The sequence below is a fragment of the Alosa alosa genome, chromosome 20 (genome assembly GCF_017589495.1).
Source record: "Alosa alosa isolate M-15738 ecotype Scorff River chromosome 20, AALO_Geno_1.1, whole genome shotgun sequence".
Taxonomy (NCBI): Eukaryota; Metazoa; Chordata; class Actinopteri; order Clupeiformes; family Clupeidae; genus Alosa; species Alosa alosa.
The window spans coordinates 15,574,694-15,601,108 of record NC_063208.1 but is presented as its reverse complement, the minus strand read 5'-3'; the positions used below and the strand labels follow the sequence as shown (position 1 = coordinate 15,601,108).

At 47.9% G+C, this 26,415-nt stretch overlaps 1 protein-coding gene across 1 annotated transcript in view; it reads right to left on the bottom strand.

Moving 5' to 3' along the window:
- Positions 1-2,060: 2,060 nt before the first annotated feature.
- bop1 (BOP1 ribosomal biogenesis factor) overlaps positions 2,061-26,415 on the bottom strand; it is a 58,735-nt gene continuing 34,380 nt past the window's right edge. Inside the window, 14 exon segments of the mRNA XM_048229922.1 lie at positions 2,061-3,129; positions 4,038-4,145; positions 4,317-4,401; positions 5,305-5,596; positions 7,073-7,179; positions 7,182-7,252; positions 8,595-8,727; positions 14,556-14,625; positions 15,249-15,329; positions 15,853-16,014; positions 16,538-16,750; positions 17,404-17,505; positions 18,525-18,642; positions 18,785-18,939. Of these exon segments, the coding sequence (XP_048085879.1) occupies positions 2,976-3,129; positions 4,038-4,145; positions 4,317-4,401; positions 5,305-5,596; positions 7,073-7,179; positions 7,182-7,252; positions 8,595-8,727; positions 14,556-14,625; positions 15,249-15,329; positions 15,853-16,014; positions 16,538-16,750; positions 17,404-17,505; positions 18,525-18,642; positions 18,785-18,939 (1,851 nt within the window). The 3' untranslated portion in view covers positions 2,061-2,975.

Below are 26,415 nucleotides of genomic sequence, written 5' to 3'. Positions count from 1 at the left end.
AGGAGCCGAAAGGAGGAAGTCATTAGGAGGTCAGCGAGTCTCCCACAGCCTCCATGATGTCATCTCCCCCCGAAAAGCCAGAGCGGGGCCGGGGAGTCTTTTCGGAATTTCTGCTGTGCCATTTTCGGGTTTGAACAGGAGCGTGGCGAGCACGTCTGGGGGCCCTCTCTCCGCTCCGTCTGCCTCTTACCAGGTTTCACGCCACCGGCCACTGCCAACCGTCACCACCACCGCAGCCGCCAGCCAGCCACATGGGCACACGCCTCGGTCTGCTCTGTTGGTGTGCCAAAAATAGCCTCATCGCCTGTGCCAATCCGAGTTCTTTTTGGTGGAAGTGTGCGGTGCCATTTACATCATCTGAAGGGACCTATCTACTTCCACTGATTAAAATAATTTTTACACACGCCCATTTCCTCTATGGTCAGAAGCCATGAAGTGAAAGTCTAGGGAGGGGGGGGGGGACAACAGGACATCAAGACTCAGCTGGACAGCTGCGATCGATTGAGTGGTTTCCCTCACTACTGCCGGTGTTAATTGATAAATGTGGTAAAACGAACCAACTCTTTATTATTTCTTTTCAAAAAAAGTTTCCATTTTAGAGAACGTCAAGAGAGGAAACCGATTAGACATGGAGGGAGAGAGGGAGACAGTGCTATATACTTTATGGGCCATGGCTTTTTCAACGCTCTTGTGCATGTATGCGATATCAAAGCACTTCCAACTTATTAGGACGCCGTCAATGTAGCGTTTAATGTTTTGGTCCCCATCAAGTAAATTTGATCTTCAGGGGGGAAACGACGACTTTCAGAAAACTTTTATTGCTGCCAGTGTTCCAGTTGTCCATTAGTTAGCATGAGGTTCGCTTCAGAAAAAGAAATACAACTTCCTCTGAACTAACACTAGAAAAAGATCATATAATTTGGAAAATTGACTTTTGGCTTTTATATTGGTTTAAATGTTTGTTTGTTTTTTAATCAAAATAACCTTCCTGATACAGTTTGTGCACTTGATTTTGCGGTTATTCATTTTGGAGATGCTTTTACCACAGTTTACTTACAGTTGAGGATCAACTGGGATTCCTGATCAGATTCCAATCAATCACAGGATATAAATAATCAGACGACGTAAATAACTGATCTGCAAGATATCTCACGTATACCCACTCTGCTGTTGCGCCTGCTGTTCAGCACATTCTCCAGGTATGGCCCTTCGCCCTGACAGCACAGCGCTGCATTGCACTGGTTACGAGAGTTCTATACTGTTCAGTGTGGGCATGCCATGAGAAATTGGACTCCATAGCCGATGATAAGCTAATAAATTTGGTTTAAACGCTGTGGCGAACTACACACGCAAATGAAAGTGATTTAAATGGCAAGGCTGAGTATGGGAGATTAAGAGCTTACTGGCTGTGGCAAGGTTTGTGAAGGTTTAAGTACACCTTTTAACGCAAATGCACAAACCCAGTGATGCAATCAAAACCACTGCTCAACTCCCTCACTCAGTCTCTCACACACACACACACACACAGACTAACACACAGAGACAGACTAACACAGAGAGACAGACAAACACACACACAGACAGACAGACAGACACACACACATACACATACGGTCACACACTGTTATTTCCAGTGGACAGTCAGTATGCAGACTTTTGTTTTGCTTCAGAGCCTCAGTGCTCCTGATCTTCCGTGCGTCCACCCGCCCGTCGGTCTGGCGCTGCCGTAGCGGAGCGGTGGAGAGGCACGAGGGAGGGAGCCGCAGGTGGACGGCCTTGGGCGAAACTCGATCCCCATCGCACACACGGGCTTCTGATCGCTCACGTCTGGGCCCCGGCCGTGGCGGAGGAAAGGGAAACCTATTCCCAAACTGCCACCCCCCCCCACCCGCTGCATATATTTCACGAGTTTTGAAATCACCCTCGGTGACCTAGTGAGAACACAAGGGGAGGTGCAGAGGAGTGAATTAGGGAGGATTTGGCATGTGTGAGTGTGTGAGTGTGTGTGTGTGTGTGTGTGTGTGAGTGTGTGTGTAAAAGCAAAAAGCAAACTAGACATATTTCATGAAACACCATATTTAATTAAAAAATCATCATCAAAAGATAGCACGTAGAGGTTCCAAATTCTGACGGGGTTACGCAAACAAAAACATAACGTCGCAGCCTGGTGTGATTTGTCACGAATACCAGTAGCGCCAAAGAATTAAGAGAGTGAGTGAATGACTGTGTGTGTGTGTGTGTGTGTGTGCGGCGGTCATTCAACATCGAGAGGGGACATGAAACATAAATGTCTGGTTTACTTTGCTGGACAGCAGTCTGGTAAAGCTCACAATCGCTTTCTTCTCAAATGTTGTTGTCTTTGGCCTGGTCTGGCAATATGAGTGTGTGTGTGTGTGTGTGTGTGTGTGTGTGTGTGTGTGATGTTTTTGAACAAACTGTCTGGCTGTCGGAGGATTAGTGGTGGATCTTGATTGGCCTGCGAGGCAGCTGTGAGGTGCGCAGGGCGGAAGCAGGCTCTTTTCCCCCTGCTCCCGCCGCTCCCAGAATCTGGCTTGGTGTTTGAAATCCAACCTGTTTATTTTACAGTGTCAGTTTCGGCAGAGGGGAGCCTGCAGTGTGTGAGGGCGAGAGAGCGAGAGCAAGAGAGAAAGAGAGAGAGAAAGAGAGAGAGAAAGAGAGAGAGAGAACGTGTGCATGACTGAGCGGGTGTGCTTGAACTGTCTCATGTTTTGGGAAAATATATTGTGTGTGTGTGTGTGTGTGTGTTGTGTTTGTGTGCGTGGGTCTGCAAGTCTGTGATTGACTCGATGATTTTCCCTCCTGCGCTTCTGGTCCCGAATCATGATTGGCCGAGAAGTTTCTGGCGTTGGGTGAGATCAGGTCACGGGCTGCAGGGTGTGATGACAGAATGGGGTGGGGGCGATGGCGTCGAGAGGTCACTGCAGGTCAGTGAGGGTTCGAGCCGATGGAGATGTTCAGGTGAATAGGCGGACGGTGCCATCGGCCCCCGAGGAGAACACCCACGGCTGCGTGGGGTGAAAGGCCACGTCCAGGACCCCCAGGTCATGAGTGATGGCGTGTCCCTTTAGAACCTTCACTGGAACGATGAGAGGGTTCTGCAGCAGATCACTGCAGCACAGAAACACAGACACAACACACAGAGAGTGACAAAGAGGAAGAGAGAGAGAGAGAGAGAGGGAAAACATGAGTGGTGAGCGAAAAAATAAAAGCCCCAACTTCCTGAAAACAACGCGGTTTCAGCTTTATTTAGCCTTTTTTTTTTTACTGCGCAGCTTCGCGTAGGTTATAGATGAAATAAAACGTAGAATGTTGGAAATATGGTTTGCAGTATCAACAGTTAAAGTTGGGCGAAAAGAAAAAAGCGAGCAGTGGAAAAATAACATTACATCCTCGGTTTGAATATAAAGAGATCTATTAAGGCCAGCTGATGAGGGGGTTCGATCCAGATTTGTGTTGCTCTTGACCAAGCACGGATCATTACCGATACTCAAAGAGCATTCCTGACCAGACCGCCTGAATGATAGTCTGTCCTGTGGATATGCACTGGACGACTGCCCAAAACACACTGAAAATTGGAGGGTTGGACAGAGAAAGAGAGAGAATGAAAATGGAGCGAGGGGGAGAGAGAGGGGGGAGAGAGAGAGAGGGGGGGGGGGAGAGAGAGAGAGAGAGAGAGAGAGAGAGAGAGAGAGAAAGCAAGGCAAGCAAGCAGACTTTGGAAGAGCGAAGAATGAGAGCTGAGACATGCCCAACGCGATTAAGAGGGAGAACAAGTGAATACTATAGTGAGTCACAATACAGAGAGAGAGAGATAGAGAGAGAGAGAGGAAGAAAGAAAGAAAGAAAGAAAGAAAGAAAGAAAGAAAGAAAGAAAGAGAGAGAGAGGAAGAGGGAGAGAGAGAAAGACCATTACAGAGGAAACTTGATAAAGACACGGTAGGAAAGAACAACATTACAGAGAGGAGAGAGAGAGAGAGATGTGACCGAAGGTGGAGAGGGAGGGAGGAAGTACTCACTTGTACACCATGCCGTGGCAGACGATGACACTCCCGTCGTCCGAGGCTGATGCGAAGAGGGGGTAGCTCCTATGATAGGCCACGCCTCTCAGGGCCTTCTTGTGGTGCCTGCGGACCGACAAACCCAAACGTGACAGACGTGAGCAAGACTTTCCCCTCCGGGTCTGGCTAGCGCTACGCTAAAACACGTAAGAAAAAAAAAAAAAAAAAAAAAAGAACACGAAGAGAAAAAGAGACACGAAAGGAGAAGAAAATCCACTTTGGATTTCGCTGACTCACCGGAGCACTTTGTACGGCTTGGTGGACAAGTCCAAATCAAACCAAGTGAGCCGCGAGTCGTAGCTGCCACAGATCACGTTGTCGCCTGTGGGGAAAAAAAAGAGGCAGGTCAGCGGGACGGGATTAGGGGACGCTCCTGCCATGCCAGCTGATTGCACAAACATTCGGCATTGTGGAAAGAAATTACCAACTCCAACAAGAGTAAACAAACAACCAAAGAAAAACAACAGCCACATAATATTTAAAATTGAATGCAGTATTCCACCCTCAGCCTGGGTTTCTTCCTAAGAGCAATAACTGAAAATAAGAGACAGAAAAACAGAAGAAAATCTGGATGCAAGTACCTACACTGACATTAACCCAACATGACATCTAAAATGAATCCAAGATGGTCTTCAAAAACCAAAGTGCCATTTGAGGTTTCTCTGTGTGTGGTTACCAAGATAACCTTGTAATCCTACTTTGAGAAATATCTCCGTGCTCTTCCTCTGTACACTGGGCGTATAGTGCATCCAACTCTTCCTCTTAGTATCCCCGGCTCTCATTTAACCCTCTGAAGGTCTGTTATGCTTTTTTTTATCTATACAGCCAACAATAAGGTCCACACAGAGGATATAGTGGGCATATATTTAACTCTTTCACTTAGTCTCCTCAATCCAATCTTTCACTCATCCCTCTGAGTCGAGGGCTCTTTTACCCATAAAACTCACGCATATTGATTCCAGTCTATATTTAAACTTACTCATTTGGCTGACGCCTTCATTCAGAGCGACTTACATATGTCAATTATTACATGGGCCAGTCTCCCAAGAGCAACTCAGGGTTAAGTGCCTTGCTTAAGGGCACAGCCGGGAATTGAACCCACAACCTTTCTGGCTACTGCACTGCTAACCCATCTCCTTAGCCACTACGCTACCGCCATCCTCATAGTCTACTTGGATCCCCGACAGTGGAACCATGTTCTGGGCCTGCTGCTGTGGACACTCACCTCCTGGGTGGATGGCTATGCTGGAGATCCACTTGCAGTTGGCCGCGAGCTTCTTGGACAGCTCCTGCTTGATGAGGTTGTAGACGCGCACGTAGCGCTGGGTGGCCACGAAGAAGAAGGGCCGCACCGGGTGGAAGGCCACGCACTGCACCTGGCCCTTGTTGCGGCTGAAGGGGTTCTGCGTGCGCCGCTTGCTCACCTGGTGGATCAGCACCTGCATGCTGCTGTTGTTGTCGGGCATGACGGTGGCCAGGTAGTCGCCCTTGCCGTGCCAGGTCACCTGGCGGACCGCCTGTGAGGGTGGAGGTGGGGGAGAAGGGAGAGAGAGAGAAAAATTAGATGAGATCAAAGAGAGGTGGAGAGAGAGATGTAAGGAGTAAAGAGATAAGAGGGGAAAAGTGGAGGGAATATATGGAGAGGGAGGAGAGAGAGAGAGAGAGAGAGAATGAGATGAGGAGATCAAAGAGAGGTGGATAGAGTAAGGAGGGGAAAGAGAGACAGAGAGAAAGAAAAGACAGGGATGTACAGGTGGATCGGAAGAGATGTGGAAAGAGAAGAGTTAGAAGTGTATAAAGGTGTAGAAAAGGAAGACATGAAGAAAAAAGTGAGGAAAGGTAAGAGCAAAGGGAAGGAGAGGTATACGAAGACAGACCGAAAGGAACACAGAGAGAGAGAAAGAAAGAGAGAGAGAGAGAGAGAGATTGAGAGAGAGAGAGAGAGAGAGAGAGAGGAAAAAGCAAACCAGGTTGGGGCGACATAGCCACAGAGTGAAAAACGAGGAGTGAGTGAGTCACTGAAAACGGCTGAAGGTCGGAGGTCAATGTAATTCTGTGGTAATTTCATGGGCAACATAATCCAATTGTGACCGTTAAAAAAATCCACCACACACAAGCATACGTACGCACACACACACACTCACATGCGCGCACACATACGAACGCGCGCACACACACACACATTCAAAGGCTGTGGCTGAATTTATTATTATTATTATTAATGCTATCCTTGCTGCCTCTTGCAGGTTGCCAACTGGCTTGTGTGAGTTTGTCACAGCCTCTGCTCTCTATTTTTCCCTGCCGTTTTAATTGGAAACTAGATGGGTCTTATATTTCTTTCCACTTGAGGGGGAAAAAAAACAAACCACAAAGTCTGGGGCTGAGAAGAGCTTGCGAGATTCAGCTCACGTGAGGACTTTCTGAGCAGACAGAAGGAAAAAATAAAGTATGTTGACGTCCTTGTGCAAAGGCAAACAACTGACGGGCCATAACTAGAGGGGTGTGAAGAACTTGTGCTAATTTTAGAGGGTTTTTACTATTAACGCTACTTGTTCAGTCAGAGCTTCACTTAATTCACTTGTTTTAGTGGTCTACACTGCAGTTATTTAAAAGACTATCTCGGATGGAAGTAGATCCAATGTTATTGATGTAATCCTCCTATCAACATTCTATGAAGTGTTGGCATTTACAAACTCCACTGTTCAGTATCAGACCTAAGACCTTGCCGTTATTTCGTGAATTTCTATTTCAATTTTTCGCCTTCATTAAGAAATGACATGCAAATACCAATAACAATGTGTATCAAATCAAAAACAGTTGCTGTTCCATCACTGATGGACAGTACCACTGCATGCATATGCACAATGCAAAGTCCAATCTTGTTTTTTTTAATAGGACCTACATTTTGTAGCATCAAATGCATCTACCAAACACCCGACACTTAAACGTATGACGTGTGACTTGTGTTTTGTATATGACATGCTGTATGATACCTTCGGGTGTGTGAGGAGCAGGCGGTAGCCCAGCTCCTGGTCCTTGCCCTCGGCAGCGGCCCACTGGACAGGCTGCTCGCGGACCTCCTCCGGCTCCTCGAGGGCGAGATGATCTGGTCAGTGGCACTTGAGATCAGGCGGTCACCCAGGCCTGGATTCAGCAGCACCACCGTCTCGTTACTGAAAGAGGGGGGGAGGGAGTTAGGGAGGGAGAGAGAGGCTAGGGTGAGGAGACTGCCAGTACTGTTCTAAGAGAGGGTGGGTTGAGTTTCAAACAGTTTCCCTTTACAGTACACTTCTCTGATGGAGACGAATGTTTTAATTTACCCAAAGTTAAGTTGTATGTAAATGCAATGTAGTGATAATTATGTTGAGACCAGAGTCTGACTCAGTGTAAAACTGCTATGAATTTATGTCTACCATCCTGGTACACAAGTAAAATACTCACTGAAATCCATTATATCTGAAGGAAGTTCATGTCATTAACATTATTCTTGAATAGCGGAACAACTGCAGTCGACCATTTGTATTTGTCAACTCCAGACTAAATAGTGTGAAAGGCTTCAAGGTTCAATACAAAGAGCCATGAAACCATATCCACTGTCTAAACATGGCAAAAGTGTCAAATAACCACAGAAATGTACACATCCACGTCAATATCCATCATTATATTATAAAGCAATATATTATACTCATAGGCCACTTAACATTAAAGCTGAATGAAGGACAAAATGGGGCTTCAGAGAATACTTCACATTGTGCAGGGCTGCAAGACTAATCATATCTGGGACAGCCTGATACCGATTTATCCCACTGCGGCAAAAACAGCTTTTTTAAAATACCACTTAATGTTTCTGCTTATTTCACAGTCAGGACGAATCAAAGTAATTACTCTGTCAAGAAGCGCGCGCACAAAAAAAAAAAAAAAGAAGCAGACACTGAGTGTATTTACACAAAATTCAAAAGTCGTTACAGCTCGAACCGTCTCTTCACTTAGGCTGTGGTTAACCTCTGACACGATACAGTAATTCGGCTGTCAGCGCTCGCCTGATCGGAGCGCAGGAGGATTTTTCATGGAGAGGGGGGGGGAAAGAAGAGAGGGATGAGAAAAGAAGGGAAGCAGGAGAAGGAAAGAAAAGCTCAAGGTGAGAGGGTAGAGCACATGCAAAAGAGAGGAGAGGGGTGAGAAAGGGAAAGGTGATGGAGGATTTCTGTGTAAATCTTTAAAGGTAATGTAATACGACTGTAGGGCTGCTTTTACAGTTATCGCTATCACAGCCATGTCAGAGAGAAGGGGGGGAGAGAGAGAGAGAGAGAGAGAGAGAGAGAGAGAGAGAGAGAGAGAGAAGAAGGGAGAGGAGAGAAGAGATGAAAAGAGGAGCAGTTCAACCTGCCAAGCCCTCTAATGCTCACACTTCCTCCCTCCTTCCCTCCCTCCCTCTATCCCTCCTTCTACAAGAAAGCAAGAGAGAGGTAAAAAGAGGAGGAGGAGGAGGAGGAGGAGGGGAGTGGGGATCCTTACAATGCTATGGCGACCAGGCAGACAGCCGGGTTGGGGCTCCAGGCGACGCTCTTCACGGCAACGGACACCTCAATGGTCTTCATGCAGCGCGCCGTGCTGACCTCCCAGAAGCGCACCGAACCATCGTCCGAACCTAGGGAGCCATCACACACAAACACACACACACACACACACACACACACACACACACACACAGAAGCAGGAACAATCAGGTTTGCGCCAAGAATCCCAGTAGGACGATCATTAGTTAGTTCGATTTAACACAAGGTGACAGAGTGTTCTAGGATGTTGTCCCAGTTCCAGTGAAGTTAGGGAGGGGGGGGATTTATGTACATACAAGACGGATTGTGCTGCGAGTCATGAGAAGTCTCATAGCAGGAGGAGAGAAAGATAGATGGAGAGAGACAGATAGATGGACAGAGGGAAAGAGAGAGAACCAAAGAATGAGAGATGAAAGTGAACATGGTCGAGGAAGCAAAAACATCCAAAGGAAACATGCAGGGGAAATGACAAATGAGAAAACCAATTTTGTGAAATTGTACTTTCACGAAAAGATGGACAGACCCCAACGCTGTGTGTATGTGAGAGTGTGTTGTGTTGTCTTGTTGTCATTGTGAAATTTGTTATTTGTTGTGTCTCTGTTCCAAGAATAATTCCAAATCAACAGTGTGTGTGTGTGGTGTGTGTGTGTGTGTGTGTGTGTGTGTGTGTGTGTGTGTGTGTGTGTGTGTGTGTGTGTGTGTGTGCACATCTGTGCAGTAGCCAGGGCTCTGCTCCTGTTTTTGTGTTGGCAGGCTGGCGGCCAGGCGAGAAGGTCAGCATGCATACGAGAGCACCGGCCTCTGTGTACCGCGCCGCTCTGACCCCCCCTGTCCCTCCATCCCCGTCCCTCGTCCTCCTCCACCCTGACAGGATGATGCAGTGACGGGGGGCCCTCGGCACAATAACAGCTTTCTGCGGGCTCCAGATGCCTCCGCTGACGGGGGCCCCCTCCGGCCCCATAACTCATCCGCCACTGGCTTGCCTCCGTCAGCACTGGCTGATCTGCAGTCAGCTCCGGGAGCCAGAGCCCTGTGTTGGCTACTCGCAAAAACACTGACCTTTTTCGCTGCAGTTCAACCTCTCCCCTCTTCCTCTTCGGCTCTCCTTGTCCAGCTCAAATCAAGTGGAATGATGCTTTATTGGCATGAAAGAATTAAGTCACTGTTGCCATAGCTACTGGTATTACACCACAGGACATACCGTATTAGGTATTGATTAGGTATTGACTTAGGTTTAGTGTGTCTACAAGAAAACACTTCTCCTGCCTGCTGCATCACCGATGCTGGCGTTGCGTGAATGGGTTACATTGTGAGAGGGTCGCCCCCACTTGTTAAAGGCCTTTATTTTTATTTTTACTTTTAATACCTGCACGGTTCGTAAACGCGCAAAAACAACATGGAAAAGGAGGGGACAAAAGAGAGTGGAGGACGACCCAGGGCACGGCCACTCAGGAGGGTGGAGTTGCCCAGTGTAATAACTCCGTCGACCATAATCACTTTTTAAGTAGTGAGCGCCATGTGGCGACGGATATAGAAGGGCCAGGACAGCCCCTAGAGTGTATATCTGTGTGGGTGTGTGTGCCAGTGTGTTTTGAGTGTGTGTGTCCATGTTTGTGCCATGTTTTGTGTGTCTGTTTGTGTGTGTGTGTGTGTGTGTGTGTGTGTGTGTGTGTGTGTGTGTGTGTGTGTGTGTGTGTGTGTTTTGGGGGGGGGGGGCTTAGTGTGGTCCTTGTCTGGGCACACATAGCTGTGGTCGGCCAAAGCAGGGCCATGCCGTGCGGATCGTCGCCTTGGAAACGTGCCACTGCCTCTTGTTTTGCGACACGGAGGCCAGTGCAAGTCGGACATAAATCTGACACGAGGCCCACGGACGTCTGGCACACTAAAACTCCAGAAGAGGGGAAAAAAATGCTGCGATATAAAATCCAATGATCTGTTAAATAAGTGCAAGTCCAGGGGTGAGTCAGAGGAGAGGATCGGAGAGTCTGCTGGTGACTGGACTGGGGTCTTTGTGATCTGCCCACAATTAGTATCACTCCTCTACAAATGACACAGTATAAAACGCTGACTGCCGCTCGGCGCCTCATCCAAGTGATGACTCCGACCTGTGATGACACAAAGCGACGCAACGACGAGACTAAACGTTTGAAAGATGAGAGACTATAATGAGACTGCTCATGGTGAATGAATGTCCGGAGTAAACTCAAATTGGTGTCAATGTGTGCGCAAATTCTTTCCAAGAGTGTGTGTGTGTGTGTACGTATGAACTGAAATTGGTGTCAATGTGTGTGCGAATTCTTAAGTGTGTGTGTGTGTACGTATCAAGGCAGGGAGTTTACATGTAGTCAATCTTGTACTTGTCAATCAACATATTTGTGAGTTTGGAGTGTACATGTAGTTTGTTGAAGTGTACATGTACATCTCGTTTCTGTATCTGTTTCTCTATCTCTTTGTCCGAGTTCATCTTTAACTATGTGTGTGTACAAGTTTACTTGACTTGACAGTACATATTTGTGTGTTTATGGGTGCGTGTGTGTGTGTATGTGTGTGTACACACACACACACACACACATGGTTTCTTGTGCCTAAATACATGTTTACTTGTGTGTGTGTGAGTGTGTGGTTGTGAGTGTGTGCATGTGTGTGTGTGTATGTATGTGTATGTGTGTTTTATTGACGTGCTGAGGCTGGCAGGGCAGAGCTCTTCCTGTCGGTGGCGGCGGGGCAGCCTCTGGCCTCGCCTCTGTTGACCCCTTTGCTCTCCCCGCACTACCCCGCTAATTTGTAGTTGTGTCTCTAAGCAACCCTGTGGGATTTCTTTCTTTTTTCCTCTCTCTACCTCTCTCTTTCACTATCTCTCGCTCCCTCCCTTCTTCCTTCAAGGGATGGGAAGGGTTCATTCATGCGAAAGTGGCTCTGTCCACGAGTCAAATCTCCAGGCAAATTAGCAGATGCTAGCTTACACACAACCTGACCCAGTACACTCATATGCACAGGCCATTAACAAACACACACACACACACACATATACACACACTCACACACAACTTCGCCCAACAAACAGGCGCACAGACCAGACCCATGCAGAGGTCTTCACACATACACACATAAACACAGACACACAGACACAGGCCTACATACATACACATCAACTGACACATAAATTGGCCCAACACACACACAGGGACACAAACACACAAACACACACACACACACACACACTCACAGAAGCCAGTCCTAAATCCCGGGTGTTGTTTAACTAACCAGCGTGGCAATGAGGCCTGAGTGCCTGTGCCAAGCCTGAAGCTCTGGGATGAAAAAGGCCACCATCGGTCCTGCTGTGGCCACATCATTAGAGAGGAATGCTTATGCGGAGAGATCTGGACTGTGTGTGTATGTGTGTGTGTGTGTGTCTGGAGAGAGTGTGAACGTACACACAGCTCCTTAACAGCGTCAGGCTTCTGCGCTTCTAACGCCTTTCGAGCGTGTCGTGAGAGGCTTGGAACGCGACAAACGACAGAGAAGTTCATAAAAAAAGACTTGGGGTGGGAGGAAGGCGGAGGGCTGGCTTGACATGGGGAGGGAGGGAAAGTTGTACAACACAAATGACAAATTGCTTCAAATGTCAGTTTTTTTTTCCAAGTCTGTGTTTCTTTTAACTACTATTGGACTTGTATCTTCCTAATAAGAGAGTTTCCAACTAGCTTTCGGCTTGTCTTTATTTTTTAATGATAACTGGGTTTGGCTCGGGAGACGACCAGACAGACGCAATAAGAGTCCCTTTGTAATCACGCCACTCTAGGCCGGGACACCGAGGTCCCACGGTCACCCCATTAAAACACAAGAGGAGCGATATGGAAATAATTATTTCGGAGAGAGGGAAAAGAGAAAGACAAAAGGACTCACAATAGAAAAACAAATTTGGGGAGGGGAGTGTACGTATTTGGTGGTGGTGGTTGGGGGGGGGGGGGGGGGATGAGGGGGCGGGGCCGTAATTCCTGGGAGGTTGTCAACTGCACATTTACTGTGGGAAAGAGCCTTTTATGACTGGTTTAATATATTTTACAGCAAGACAAAAGAGTGGCGTTGACTGTAGTGGTTTTGCATATGGCCTTTATGAAGTCCTTTGTTATGGACGGCTTAGCAGATATTGCCACCAAATGGCCGTCAACCAACCCCCAACCCCCAAACCCCCCCCCCCCCTCTCTTTGGTTGTTTGTTAGGGAGTTGCCCTCCATGCAGCTGTGTGGACACAATGCACTGGGCAACACCTGTGCTCTGTGTACAGATGGCTGGAGTTGATCGCCACTTAACCACACCGCATTCAAATGGCCTGGGGGCAAATCCGACCACATTTTCATACTATTGAGGGATCGTTTCGCTCCTGTGGTTTTCATTTGCCACAAACGCCCCACACTGTGTTAAAACAAACAAGCCAGACGAAGCTCATGCACCTGAGAACAGAAGAACTAAAGAATTGATCACGCGTATGCATTATGCTTTATAACGCACTGTTTTTCAGTCTACTTTCCTCTTCCTCCTCTTCTTGCTCTCTCCTGTCCTGTACCTAGAGGCGATAGGTGGGGTTAAGTGATGGTGCTGATGGTTGATTTGAACACATGCCGAGTTGGATTGAAGCCTCGAAGGGGGGGGGGGCTTCTACGAGACTTCTGCTTAACTTCTGCAAGACTTCTGCTTAATGATGTACATATCTCACTTCCATCTTTCCATCCTAACAGATAGGCCAAGAAATCCAAGAAATCCCTTCATATTGGCTGTTGACTGGTTTTTGTCATCTCTGGAGCCAAACTCACTCACTGTGTGAGTGTGTGTTAGGGGACTGAGAGTGTGTGTGAGTATGTATGAGTGAGCGAGAGAGAGAGAGAGAGAAAGAGAAAAAGAGTGAGAGAAAGAGTGAGAAAAAGAGAATGAAAGAGAGAAAGAGAGAATGAGAACAGACGATGTGAACTCCCCTGACCCAAGCAACCTGAGCGAAGGCTTTCCATCTGATTTCCCCTGAGCAGCTCCCAGAGTGAGTCCCACTGCCAGAAACCATAAACCACCCCACCCCCCTTCACCCCCCACCCACAAATGAAAACTGAGGATGAGAGCAGATCGGTGGTGGTGGGAGAGAGAGAAAAGATGAACAGATCATGAGTTTCCTGTGATTGATTTATCCCCTAAGCCAGGTGCCAGCCTGTATAGGAGCCTTCACTAGCCAAGCCTGCCATCAGCTTCACTTAGTCATCCACCCCCCCCACCCTCAAAACACTCCTCAGCCCTCGCATCAAATCCGAGTCCAATCTCTTACATCTCGCGACAGCGCTGCCTTGTCTCTCTCGCCCCGGCGATCTCGTCTTGGCGAGGGGGAGATCCTTTGGCCATGACATCATGGCGTGTGTTTGAGGGGCTGATTTCAGCAGCCAGTTAGCTACCGCTCAAGTAATAACAGGCCAGCGCTAAAAATGAGCCACGCAGGAGAGAAGGGCTTCTGACAACACGGGCCGAGTTGTGCCAAAGGTGGGGGAGGGGGGTAAAGAAGAATGAGAGAGAGAAGGGGCTATGGAGAGAGAGTGTGGGAGGGAGAGACAGAGAGGACTATGGAGAAAGAGAAGAAAAAGTGATAGAGTGTGATCTATAGGGAGGGTGGGCAAGTGAGGCAGAGAGGGCGGGAGAGAGAGAGTGAGAGAGAGAGAGAGAGGAAAGATGGAATGATTTATGTGAGCAACAGTGAGACACAAAATGAAAGCATGACCAGAACAGACAGACCGACAGACCAACCGTAAAAAAAGATAGTGTATGTGTGTGTGAGAGAGAGATTGAGTGAGAGAGACAGACAGAGAGAGAGAGAGAGAGAGAGAGAGAGAGAGAGAGAGAGAGAAGAGAGAAAAAAAGAGAGAAAAACAGGCAGAACACTGACCTGACACAAGCCACTGTCCAGTGGGGGACACGCTAATGCACCGCACAAGGCTGGTGTGACCACGGTACACCTGCAGAAAGGACACAGACAGACACTAATTAAAATGCACAAACACGCACACACACGCACACACACACACACACAAACACCAGGCAAACCCATTCACACACACAACCATCCAGACTAAGGCCCGGTCCAAAAGTGAGGGCTGGCGGGATGGTGAGGGTGACCTTGCAGCTCTTCTCCGATTTCTCTCGTTAATGCGTCGTCGCCCGTGCATCCCCGTCTGCCTGGGCCAGTGGAGAGCAGACGAGGCAGGCGTCTGGTTTAACGCCACGGCTTTTATGGAGACTGAAACTGGAGAGCCGGGTGAGATGGCGGTGGCGGCGCTGCCGTCTTGAGCCGTGCTTTAGCTTTAGCGCCGTGCCACCTCTTTAACGGGAAGAGCTGTGGTCTGTGACGGCACACTCCAACCTCCAACCCCCCCACTACCCCACCCCCCCAAATCTGGACCCATCTCGCTGTGAGGGCCTTGCTAAGTGCAGTTTGGCGACTCTTCTGTCCTGCTAAACGAACCCCTCATCATACACCCGCCCCCCCCCTCTCCCCTCTCTGTTCTGTCCTGTGAAGGGTGAAGGGAGCAGTCAGTGGGGGTCCAGAGATCAAAGATGAGTGGTGCTGTCTGGCACTTACCAGAGACTGTGTAGTGGGGAACGGCTGCAGGTCTTTGGGTTTGGGCAGCTTGGGAATGAGGTCTTCTGGGTTGACATTCACCTGGGGAGACATAAGGGAGTATATGAGACAAACTTGCAAAGGAAAGGGGAGAGAGAGAGAGAGAGAGAGAGAGAGAGCGAGAGCGAGAGCAGACATGCCAATAAAGCTCTTTTAAATCTGAATTTGAATTGAGTAAGTGAGAGAGAGAGAGAGAGAGGTCATGCCAATCGATTTGAATTGAGCAAGAGAGAGAGAGAGAGAGAGAGAGAGAGAGAGAGAGAGAGAGAGAGAGAGAGAGAGAGAGAGAGAGTAGTCATGCCAATCGATTTGAATTGAGCAAGAGAGACACAGAGAGATAGAGAGTAAGAGAGAGAATGACAGAAATAAAGAAAGACATAGTCTGTGATAGGAGACAGAGTAGGACATGTGCAAAATCCAGTGACATAAGGAGCAAGGGCCAGACATGGACATCCAGACAGAGAGCTAATGGAAGCCAGAAGGGGAACATGGAGAGAGACACAGCAGAGGAATCCAGGGGAAGAATTCCCTGTAACGAATCACGTGGTGACAGACATGGCTTTACCCTCATTTTGCGCTGGCGTGGGCACAGGTAGAGGTCGAGGCAGCGCTCGAAGCGCTCGTGGATGAAGCGGGAGAAGGCGGGCACAGCACGTAGGCACTCGTACTTCTGCGGCAGGAAATTCAACTTCCTGTCCTCAGCATCCTGCTGCTCCCATGCCAGCCTCTGGAGAAAGGGACAACAGTAGATGAGCAATTGCTTCCCCAAAAAAATTCAAGTACATTAAGGGAGAAACACACACACACACACACACACACACACACACACACACACACGCTCACACACACTCACTCACACACACACACACACACACACACACACACAGTCGACACTGTGGAAACTGAGGTATGTGCCCAGAGGGCAGTGCCATTTGGGTACCCCAACTAAAACAGTGAAGGCCTCATTTTAATTTATGAAGGGCCACGCAAAAATAAACTGACGCTAATTTAATCAAATCAATGTTGTAATTTAATAACATGACCCTACATCAAGAACAAGATCCTAAGCACAAACATGGGTGGGTCAGGGCAATGCTCCTACAACTTCATGCACAAGTCTGCACTTTGCCATTTCAATTAGGGCCTTGTATTCATTTTTTTAGGTAGAACTAGGTCTCTGAGATTCATACATCCATCGATCCTTTAACTGCAGATCCCACAAAAAGAAAGGAGAGGAAACAAATCAGTACCTCCTCCTCTGAGAGCAGGTACTCGGGCGGAGGGTTGTAGGACTCCTCGTGCCCAGGCAGCCTCATCTTGGGCGCTGGTACGTGCATCTTGTGGCGCCCCAGGATGGCATTGGGGTCCTCCTTGGCCCACAGGTCATAGTACTGCGGTGTGGAATCCTTGGGCTTGCGCGGCTTGATCCAGCCCATCTTGATGGCGTGGACCATCTTGCTCACCTGTTTGGGGAGGAGAACATCGTAAATGGTAAAAAAAAAAATGACTTGGATCAAATCACCTGCAACTCAAGGGAGGGTGGGAGGTCGACTACGCTGAGCATGTTATAGGGGAAACATGCAAGAATGCGGCAGCATTGCGAAGGTGGACGCCCGGCACATATGAGTAATTTTTAAGATGCCGTCGCTCCGCAGAGAATGGATCAATTACACACGAACACCACGCTGACTGAGGCAAAGCAGACCTCGACGGGTGCGTTTGCCGTCGGGTTCTGTGCACACCGCCGAATCCAAGCCTGCGGTGTTGTACGTGTTTTATTCGCGCAAAAGGAGGTTTTGGGGGGTCTAATTTCTTTAAGCTTCCAATTTTCTGAGCCCCATTACAGCAGAATTTCAACACCACTTCCACTTTAAAAACTATGTGGGAATCATTACGCCTAATGCTGCACATGTGGGAGTAGTTACTGGCCAAAAGGCTCGAAACATGAACATTTTTATTTCACCCTGGCTATATTTAAAGTAAATAAAACTATAGGTTTCCAGTGTAAAACCTAATATGTGACAAAGCCTCCTTAGAGAGAGAGAGAGAAAAGCCAAAGAAAGAGGGTGAGTGAGAGGGAGAAATGCTGGTCAAGGAGCAAGAAAACGGGACTCACTTTTTCTTTGTCGAGCAGAGAGGGGATGAAACTGCGCTTGTCCATCGGCCTGTTGGTCACTGGGTGAATCATGACCTCATTGGTAAAAAAGTCCACGGAAGGCTGCGAATGAGTAAATGAATGAGAGAGAGAGAGAGAGAGAGAGAGAGAGAGAGAGAGAGAGAGAGATGGTGGGAGAGAAAGAGACAGAGAGAGAGAGAGTGAGACTTTCTAGGGGAGCATAGAAAAACACATTCACTACTAATATTGTTATAGAAAGACTCAAACCATATGGCAAATAAGAACATCTGGGCAAATAATCCTGAAAAATTACAGACACAACATAAAACTCAAGAACATGCCACTAGGGACACGAGTCTCTACAAACAGGTGGCGCCCATCTTTTTTTTTTTTTTTAAATTCTGTAATCCACCATGTTTATCATTCCAAACCACAATGATCAGATACAGATCTATGCAAACTGACTCATGATTCTGTCTTTATGAACTTCAGTGGTAATCATGAACTAAGTTGTCTACACACCAAACTGCAATGACAGCACTGCAGAAATTTGGACTGACTGTTTCAGCTAAACGCTAGCCACACTATGCTAGCTCCTTCCCTTTTCCTACAGTCCCTATTTACCAACAAAAAGCTCTAAAACCAGCTGGCCTATTGTGGCACTTACTGTATGGCCATTAACCGAAACCTCTAAAGCTAATCTGGCTAGCACTTGCTTCTCAGGCAGGACTTCCATGTTTTTTCCCCCAGTCACACAAGGCTAATTGCAGGGACGTTAACTCCGGGTGCCTTCGCCTCATTTGTCAGCGGTGGGAGCAGACTGGGTTTGGGTTCTGCGGGTGCCTCGTGGAGAGGATAATGACCCAACTGAGGTTTGTTTTCTCCTGCTCTATGCTAGGTCCATTATCTAGGAGCTCATTTATATAATATCATTGATGTAAAAAAAAAAAACAAGTGTTTTGTGTTTTTTTTTTTTTTTTTTACACAGTAGTTAGAGGTAGACCGCAAAGTGAGGATTACATTCTTTTGGTCACGCTGGCTTCTATTGGCTCATCTGTGATGAGGTTTTGCTGCTGTTTGTTGCTGCAGTGTTTGTTTGTGTGTTTTGCGAAGTCTCTCACCTCATACTCATTGAAGTTAACATCGCCAAACTGTCCCCTCTGAAGACGATGCACCAGGTCAACCTGCTCATCTGAGAGACGAATATCTGTGCCCGTTGTCTTGTCATGTACAGTACGCCTGTACAAAATGTAAAGCAAGAGACATGATTAAATAAAGTGGGGGAAAAATGGCCTGAAGAAACTCTGTATGACATACTGTCTTCATCGGTCATGACTAGCATTACTCGTAAGAGTAGTGACGCTTATTCCATTCTCCCTACCAGTAATCAGGATTCTCCATCTTGTCCAGAAACTCATCCAGCTCATCCTTGTTCCGGATGGGCTTGAAGATCTTCTTGCCATCCAGGTCATAGCCAATGTGCGGATAGTCCTTGTACCACTCCATGGGGATGTTGCCAACAGTATTGCGGATATCCTGTAGAGTACGGAGACATGAGAGACATTAAGGACTTGGCTTATGCCTCAAGTCTTAAGGTTCTACTTACTGTAGAAGCAGGGGTCTACTGAAAATTAAGGTAGTTGGGTAGTTTGTGAGAATGCTGTGATAATATCCACTTGCAAGACTAAGATTTCTCACATTCAGAATCAGAGTGCAATTTGTACAACGAAGAATACAAAGGCGCTAATTAAACCCAATAGAAACCTATGCATTCTTCACAATGCAAGAACAGAATGTAGTAAATCTTTTAGAGTACTGTTTACAAATTAAATCCTTGGACTTGGTGTTTTATAACTCAAGTGGTAGTTTGATGCTAGACTCTTTCCATGTGTTAGGCATAGGCACAGACACACTAAAATACAGAGTGGCATACACATAGACACACACACACACTTTTTCTCATTCTCACAAACGGAATTGTAGGCACACACACACACACACACACACACACACACACACACACACAGGCCGGTGGTCCTCATTTCCGTGAGATGTTTTGTCTGAGCCACAGCGTGCTCTCACACTCATCATCCTCCACTTCTCCTCCTTCCCCTCTCCGCTGTGCTCGTGCCTCTGCATGGATTAGGGGCCCGCAGCCCTCCCCGACTACACAGGTGCACCCTGGGTGAGAAACCCGCAGCGGTGCTTAAAAAGGGAAAGTAGGAGGACGGGGAGGGAGGGAGAGTGGAGTGGGCAAACAACTTTACTCTGCCTTAGCCTGCGGCCATTTCACTCAAGAGTCTGTCGCTACACTGCGCTGCGATACCATTGTACAGCCACAGCAGCTATTAAAACAAACGGATACAGCGCTCGAAAATAGAGATTTCTTTGTCTGAGAAACAAGGCAGAGACATACACACATAAACCCTCTCTCACTCACCCACCCACACTCACACACGCACAGACAAAGACACACACACCTACTCTAACACACACGTACTAAGACAGCTGAAAGTTCTCAGAGGTTGTGGTGTTGCTCTTTAAAGTGGGAGCCTGCACCTGTGAGTGATTTCAATAAAAACACCCCTACCATATCCAATTAGGAAAGAGTGGGCAGCCCAGTCACGCTTTTTCTCACAGCTCTGGCCAGCTGGAGGAACCCCTCCCTCTGGGCTCCCGTCTTCGAAGCCTTCCCCCCATTTGCAACGTGCCGGGCGATAGGCTACCGGCTCGGGCCCTTGTTGTTTTCCTTCTTGGCTGTCTGGAAGGCCATTGGTCGAAGAAGCCACAGCAGGTCGTATGATTGGCCACTTCTTAATTAGGCTTTCGAAATGCTCCACCATGTTGCTTGGCGTAATTCTGTGATGTAATGTCTCGAGCGACAGAATAGGGTGCTACGTCTTCTGAAGGGGAATCAAAACCTTTTTTTTGGCTCACAGGGCATCCGCTGAGGGGTTAGCCCACTCTGGTCGTCTCGAAGTAGATTTTTAAAAAGGAAAAACACCAAAGTACAGGGCCTAATGTGATATTTCCTGAAACAAAATCCACTCTACAACTGAGGAAAAGAAGGATAAAGAGACAGACATACAGATGTTTGGGTGACCTTTTGAAAGGTTACCATAACAACATCTTCTGAGAAGAGTGTGGCAAATCCCCTTTAACATATACCATCATTAATCTTCTGAAGATAATATACATAGTACACTACATTACACACTTCTGTGTAGGCAACGCAATGCAGTAGTATAGTACTTGGTAGTACATACCAAGCGTGTAACTGTCATACATCAAACAATATTTAGTCTAGGCTGTATTAGGCTGAGTTGGGAGTTAGGCTGCAGATGATGACACCCACCTGCCAGTGACCCAGCGAGGCACGTTAGACCTCGGTACATGACAGACTGCCTGCCTGCCTCCCAGGGTGGGTCGGGTCTGTGTGGGATAGACCCCCCCGCCATCCTGACCAGAGACAAATGTTACTTTTCACCAGCTCCAGGAGTCACACCGACTTCTGGGCACGGAGTCTTGCCGGCGGTTTGCTTGGGCTCGGGTTACACCTCTGAAAAGGCGCCTGTGCACCCCCCCCCCTCTCCTCCTACGGCTCAAAGGGAGTCTTCTAAGAAGACTGAATGCCGCTTGTCGAACAGGGAAATTTGAGAAAAGATACCATATATGCAAGACGTATATACATTTCAGCGTTTATGATTCTCTCTCTCTTTTTTTGCCTGTCTCCGCTTTCAAATTGCTCATAGAACGTACTGGCGTCGGTGGCTCGGCTCCATCAGTGCCTTCATTACCTGGCAACGGCCATAAATCCATAAGACAGACGAGGACAGCCTAGCTGGACTCTGCCAGGGAACGTCTCGTCGGGAGCGGGACGGTGTTTGACAGCTGAGAAAGTGCAGCCTCGAGGCTCAGACAAAAGATGGTCTATATCACAAATCTCAATTTGGGTCTGAAAAGTAGCAGCCTGTAAAGCATATTAAATGGAGCATACAGAGAATCAAGAGAAGAAAGTCAGCTTGGGGAGGAAAAGAAAATGTCCTGAAGGACTTTCCCGGTTGAAGGAGGGGAGGGGAGGGAGGGAGAGGGGGCAGTGGGGAAGGAGACGTTTCCCGCTGCCAGAGCATGACACATGAAGGAGGCCAGTGGTGTGGGTGGTGGACAGGGGACTTGCCAGAGGTGTCGTCTGTGACTTGTGGTGTCCCTCACTGTCCCAGCTGGACAGTCTGTCTGGGGAGGGGGGAGCAGCGGGGACACGTAAGGAGGTGGAAGGAGGGAGGGAAGAGGAAGAGGAGGAAGAGGGAGGGAAGAAAGAAAGAAAGAAAGAAAGAAAGAAAGAAAGAAAGAAAGAAAGAAAGAAAGAAAGAAAGAAAGAAAGAAAGAAAGAAAGAAAGAAAGAAAGAAAGAAAGAAAGAAAAAGAGGGAGGGAGGGAGAGAGAGGATCGGTGCAGGGGAGACATGCACACGCAGATCCGTGCACCTGCTTTCAATTCCGCAGCTAAACAGAGACTTTATTAAGTGTCAGTCAGGCAGCTGCAGTCAGGCCGGGGCAAAGAGATGTGGAGGGAGAAATGTGCCATTAAGGGCTGGACTGGACAGCGGGGAGGGGGGGGAAGAAAGTGAGAGAGAGCGAGAGCGAACGAGAGAGAGAGACAGAGAGAAGAGAGGGAGAAAATAAAAGAGAGAGTGAGAGCAAAAGGAAATGCCCCATGATGTCTGCTCTTCAGCACACAAGTTGTTATCAGCCTGCTGTGTCTGCTGAGGCTGTAGTCTGCCGTCTGAGCTGATAGGGTGTGATGAACTGAGGAGTGACTCAGATGACGCTCTAACTAAAGCCAGCAGCCACGGGCTGTAGGAGGCCGACTGAAAACAGCCTAGTTGGTAGTCTGGACAGAAGGGGAGGATGGCTGCGGGTGGTGGTGGTGGTGGTGGTGGAGTCATGGCAGCGGCACTGAGTGGGGAGTGACCAACCAGAGGTGTGGCTTTACGACCACTATTCTACTGGGATGCTTTCTGCATGAAAACAAGTCCCTTTACAGGGCGACATCAAACAACAGCAGGGCAGCCTGCGGACGAGCACCCCCTTGTTCCCACAGACCTCTGGGGACGGCGCAGCCTGACCCCCCACACATTCTCACCAGGGGCTTCCCAATAAAGAGGGGCCAGCGAGGGCTGCAGGGAGGTGGCAAAAGGGCCACCGGGGGAGCAAGAGAGCGGCCTCCAAATTACAGGGTACATCAGCTCCTTCCCTCTCCCACCCACAGCAGACACTACATCCAATCAGTCACCAAGCCCTCAGCAGGCTTCCCAAAACCAATAAATATAGATTAGAAAGGACAGACACATTTGCTTGGGGAGGATTAGACGGTGAATATTTAAAAGCTGCTGTTAGGCCGTAGTCATTAACCCCCCCCGCCCCCGACAATAGTTTGGACAGGCAGTTATCATATAATAATGTGGAATAAAAGAAAATCTGTTGAAATTTAAAGAAAAAATAGAGGGAAAAAAAACACACATTGTAATTAGGTTGAGGGAGCGTGTCAGGCGGCCAAGCCCAGAGGGAAACGAGGGCTCGAGGGCCCGAGGCCAGAGTTCATGGAGGCGGAACCCGTCTGGTCTTGCCGGGGTATTATTGGCGTGGAGTGGCGCTGGCACGTCAATGGTGCGGTGGCACTACAATGGCAGGTCCATCCATCAAAACAGCTGCCGAGCCCTCAGAAAACCCCCAAGCCAAACAAACACAGAGAGCGGTGGAGCGACGTAGAGAAAGAAAAAGAGAGAGAGAGAGAGGGGGAAAAAAAAAATAAAAAATCAGTAGGAACCACAGCGTGAATGCCGGTCTGCCCGGCGCTCTGTAGCATTTTGGACAGCGAAGCAGCAGCAGGAGGAGGAGGAGGAGGAGGAGGAGGAGGAGGAGGAGGGCAGGGATTAAAAAGGATGGTGCTGCTGTCAAGAGCAGCGGCGGGCGAAAAGGAAAACCCTCGGCGAGGTCCTGCCTCCGCCAAGGCTGGCCGGGAGCGCATTCACATTTTTTCCTGGCTTCCTCTGCAATCATTGACCCTCTTCCCTAGGAGCGCCCGGATTCCTTGGCTCCGGGAATATCGGGAGGATTGCAGCATGGAATTTCTGCAGTGAGCGTGACTTCATCCCTTTCGGTCACAAATAATATCAAAAAAGACAAATAGGAAAAAGTGTATGTAAACACGGGAAGAAATCTCAGATGCGCGCGCGCACACGCGCGCACACACACACACACACACACACACACACACACACACACACACACACACACACACACACACACACACACACACACACACACACACACACACACACACACACACCATCTACCCCTCAGGTGAGCCCCTCAGATGATGAAGCAAGTGTGAGGAAATTCGCCAAGAGGGGATTCAGGAGACACTGTGGTAAATGCTGATGTCAACCCTAGCCATGCTGAATTTGATTATGGGATGGAAGCCAGCACTATGCTCAGCAGGAAGACACTTGGTATGTCCAATGCTCAGAGACAAAGAGAGAGAGAGATAGAGAGATAGATAGATAGATAGATAGATAGATAGATAGATAGATAGATAGATAGATAGATAGATAGAGAGAGAGAGAGAGAGAGAGAGAGAGAGAGAGAGAGAAGGACAGACAGAAGAGGGGGAAAAAGAGAGACAGAGAGAGGGGGGAGACAGACAGTCAGTCTTAGAGGCTAAGGGGTGACGGACGTAACCTGACAGAGGAATTTCTCCTAATCAAGCGAGCCCATAACCCAAGGTGTTTGGAGACGTGAGGCTAACTGGAGCCATCTCAAATCCACGGGTGTTGTGTTCCATTTGAGAAAATATTGCACACGGACATCTGCACACCATTTGCTTCTGTTTTCATCCCAAGAAATACATGGCAACTGATGTGGTAAATACATAATAAGGAGGTGATATTCAAGAGAGGCTACTTCTGAAAAATTGATAGTACCATTTATGCAGTACTCTCAAAAAAGAAACACAAAAGTCCAGCAAGAAAAGCTAGAAAAACACATTAGGAGGGAGAGATGTCTAGACGATAAACACAAGCACATTTGGTTTGTATCTGACATGACAACTTAATGAGGCATTGCCATTTTCCAGTGGGGTACAACACAATTCTTGGAGATGAATTTGTGATTTAGATGAACACTACTGGAGTCTCTACCATTTCTTTGCATTCCTGACAGGACCCCAGGCTTTTCTTCCCTTAGTCTGTCAGACAAGAGTTACATCACCATTGTACCCATCATTCCCCATGAGAGCAAGAGAGGGAGAGTGAGCCAACAAAAGAGAGAGAGAGAGAGAGAAAAAAAAATCTCCATATTGCTCACGAGCACTTATTTAAATGCCGGACTATAACCTGAGTCTGTCTAGACGGAGGGAATAGTAGACTGGCTCATTGCTACCAAATGCATCAAAGTGTTCAAATTAGGGTTCAAACGCCTGCTTTCCATTGGACTGGTCCAAGCCACAGTGAAGAGACAAAACCAACATGAACGCAGCTTCCACAGAGTAAACAGAATAATGACGTACACCACTGTGTACTTTTTTTAATGGGCAGCCTCGGATTAAGAGTGTTCCAGTAAGTTTATGCTCCTTTAAAAAAGAAGAAGTGCCATATTAGGTGGCAATGACTTCAAGAGGGAGCAAGTCAATGAGGTTTCTACCTCTTAAGACTTTTTCTTAGCCACATGTTTGTAATTTAGGCATGACACTGTCCGATTCCTTTGGGTCCCGGAGCTGGGCTTGCTCAATATTGTGAAGCAGCGCTTCAGTGATTCAACCTTCAGACAATGACTCAGTCTGACTAGAACATCAAGGACAGTGAGGTCGTTGACTGTACTAATCAGCCTTTGCCGAGAGATGCTTGTCTACAGTGACTTAGATCAGGCAATCAAACCACCATTAAGAGGCCTAGGACGTCTCCTCTTCTCTTCTGCTTTCCTTCTCTCGCTCGTCTCTTTTCACCTCTTTTCAAACACCCCTCCTTCACCGCCCCCCTGCCAATGTTCAGTCACTCGGGAGCACTACCGTGGAAGTTGATTTTGGACCAGAAGCCACATGCCTGGAAGTGTAGCATTCCCGGCTCGGTGGCTGAATCCTGGAAGTGGAAACGACACACACACACAAAGACTTCTCGAAAATAGTTTTCCTGAAAACATCCAGAGCGCTGCACTGGCTACAAGAAGACTGGCAGACAATTTTAGACGGCATAGTCATGTCCTGGCCCTCTTTTACTTCAGTGTACAGCCGACTCATTGCCCATTTAGTCAATTACCCTGGGGGCATGCCCAGTTCCCTAAAAAAAAAAAAAAAGAACAGTTCCTACAGTTAACTGGGCAAGCATGTGGTACAGACACCACTTGTTGTTCCTTCAAAGACTTTGTCGTAATGACCAGGATGTCCCAAAGGGAGTGAAGGAATGGAAGGTTGGACGGAGGCTGGAAGTAAGGGAGTTTGGTGAGGAGTGTGAAGCGGAATAGGCACATCTTCACTCATTTACACTTCCCTACTTCCTCCTATGAGGAGAGCTTTTCCACAGCAGGTATACTCATAACGGACCCTCCATGGCCAAACCTCCGCGGACCGAGGCTCTGTCTTCAAAAGACACACACTGAGGACATAAACACGTTACGTCTGAACATCCTGTTCCGTTCTGATGCAACAGGTTGAAATTACATATGTATGGTATACCGATGGGGAGAAACCTACCACACATCTGTGTCATTTACTAACAGAACAATCATTAGTCATTTGCTCTAAGAGGACAGTCGGTACACATTTCAGGCCGCGTGGAGCCACAGGACACCCAACATCACACAAGTATGATTGATGCACTGAGAGCTTAGCTTTCCTATGACACTTTGTCAAAGTAAGTTGGCACAGCGATAACACGCCTGGCAGCCAGGGGAAAGAGGGGGCTTTATGAGAAGCAGAAGCATCAGGAGCGGGCTTGATAAAATTTAAACAGCTGAGGGGG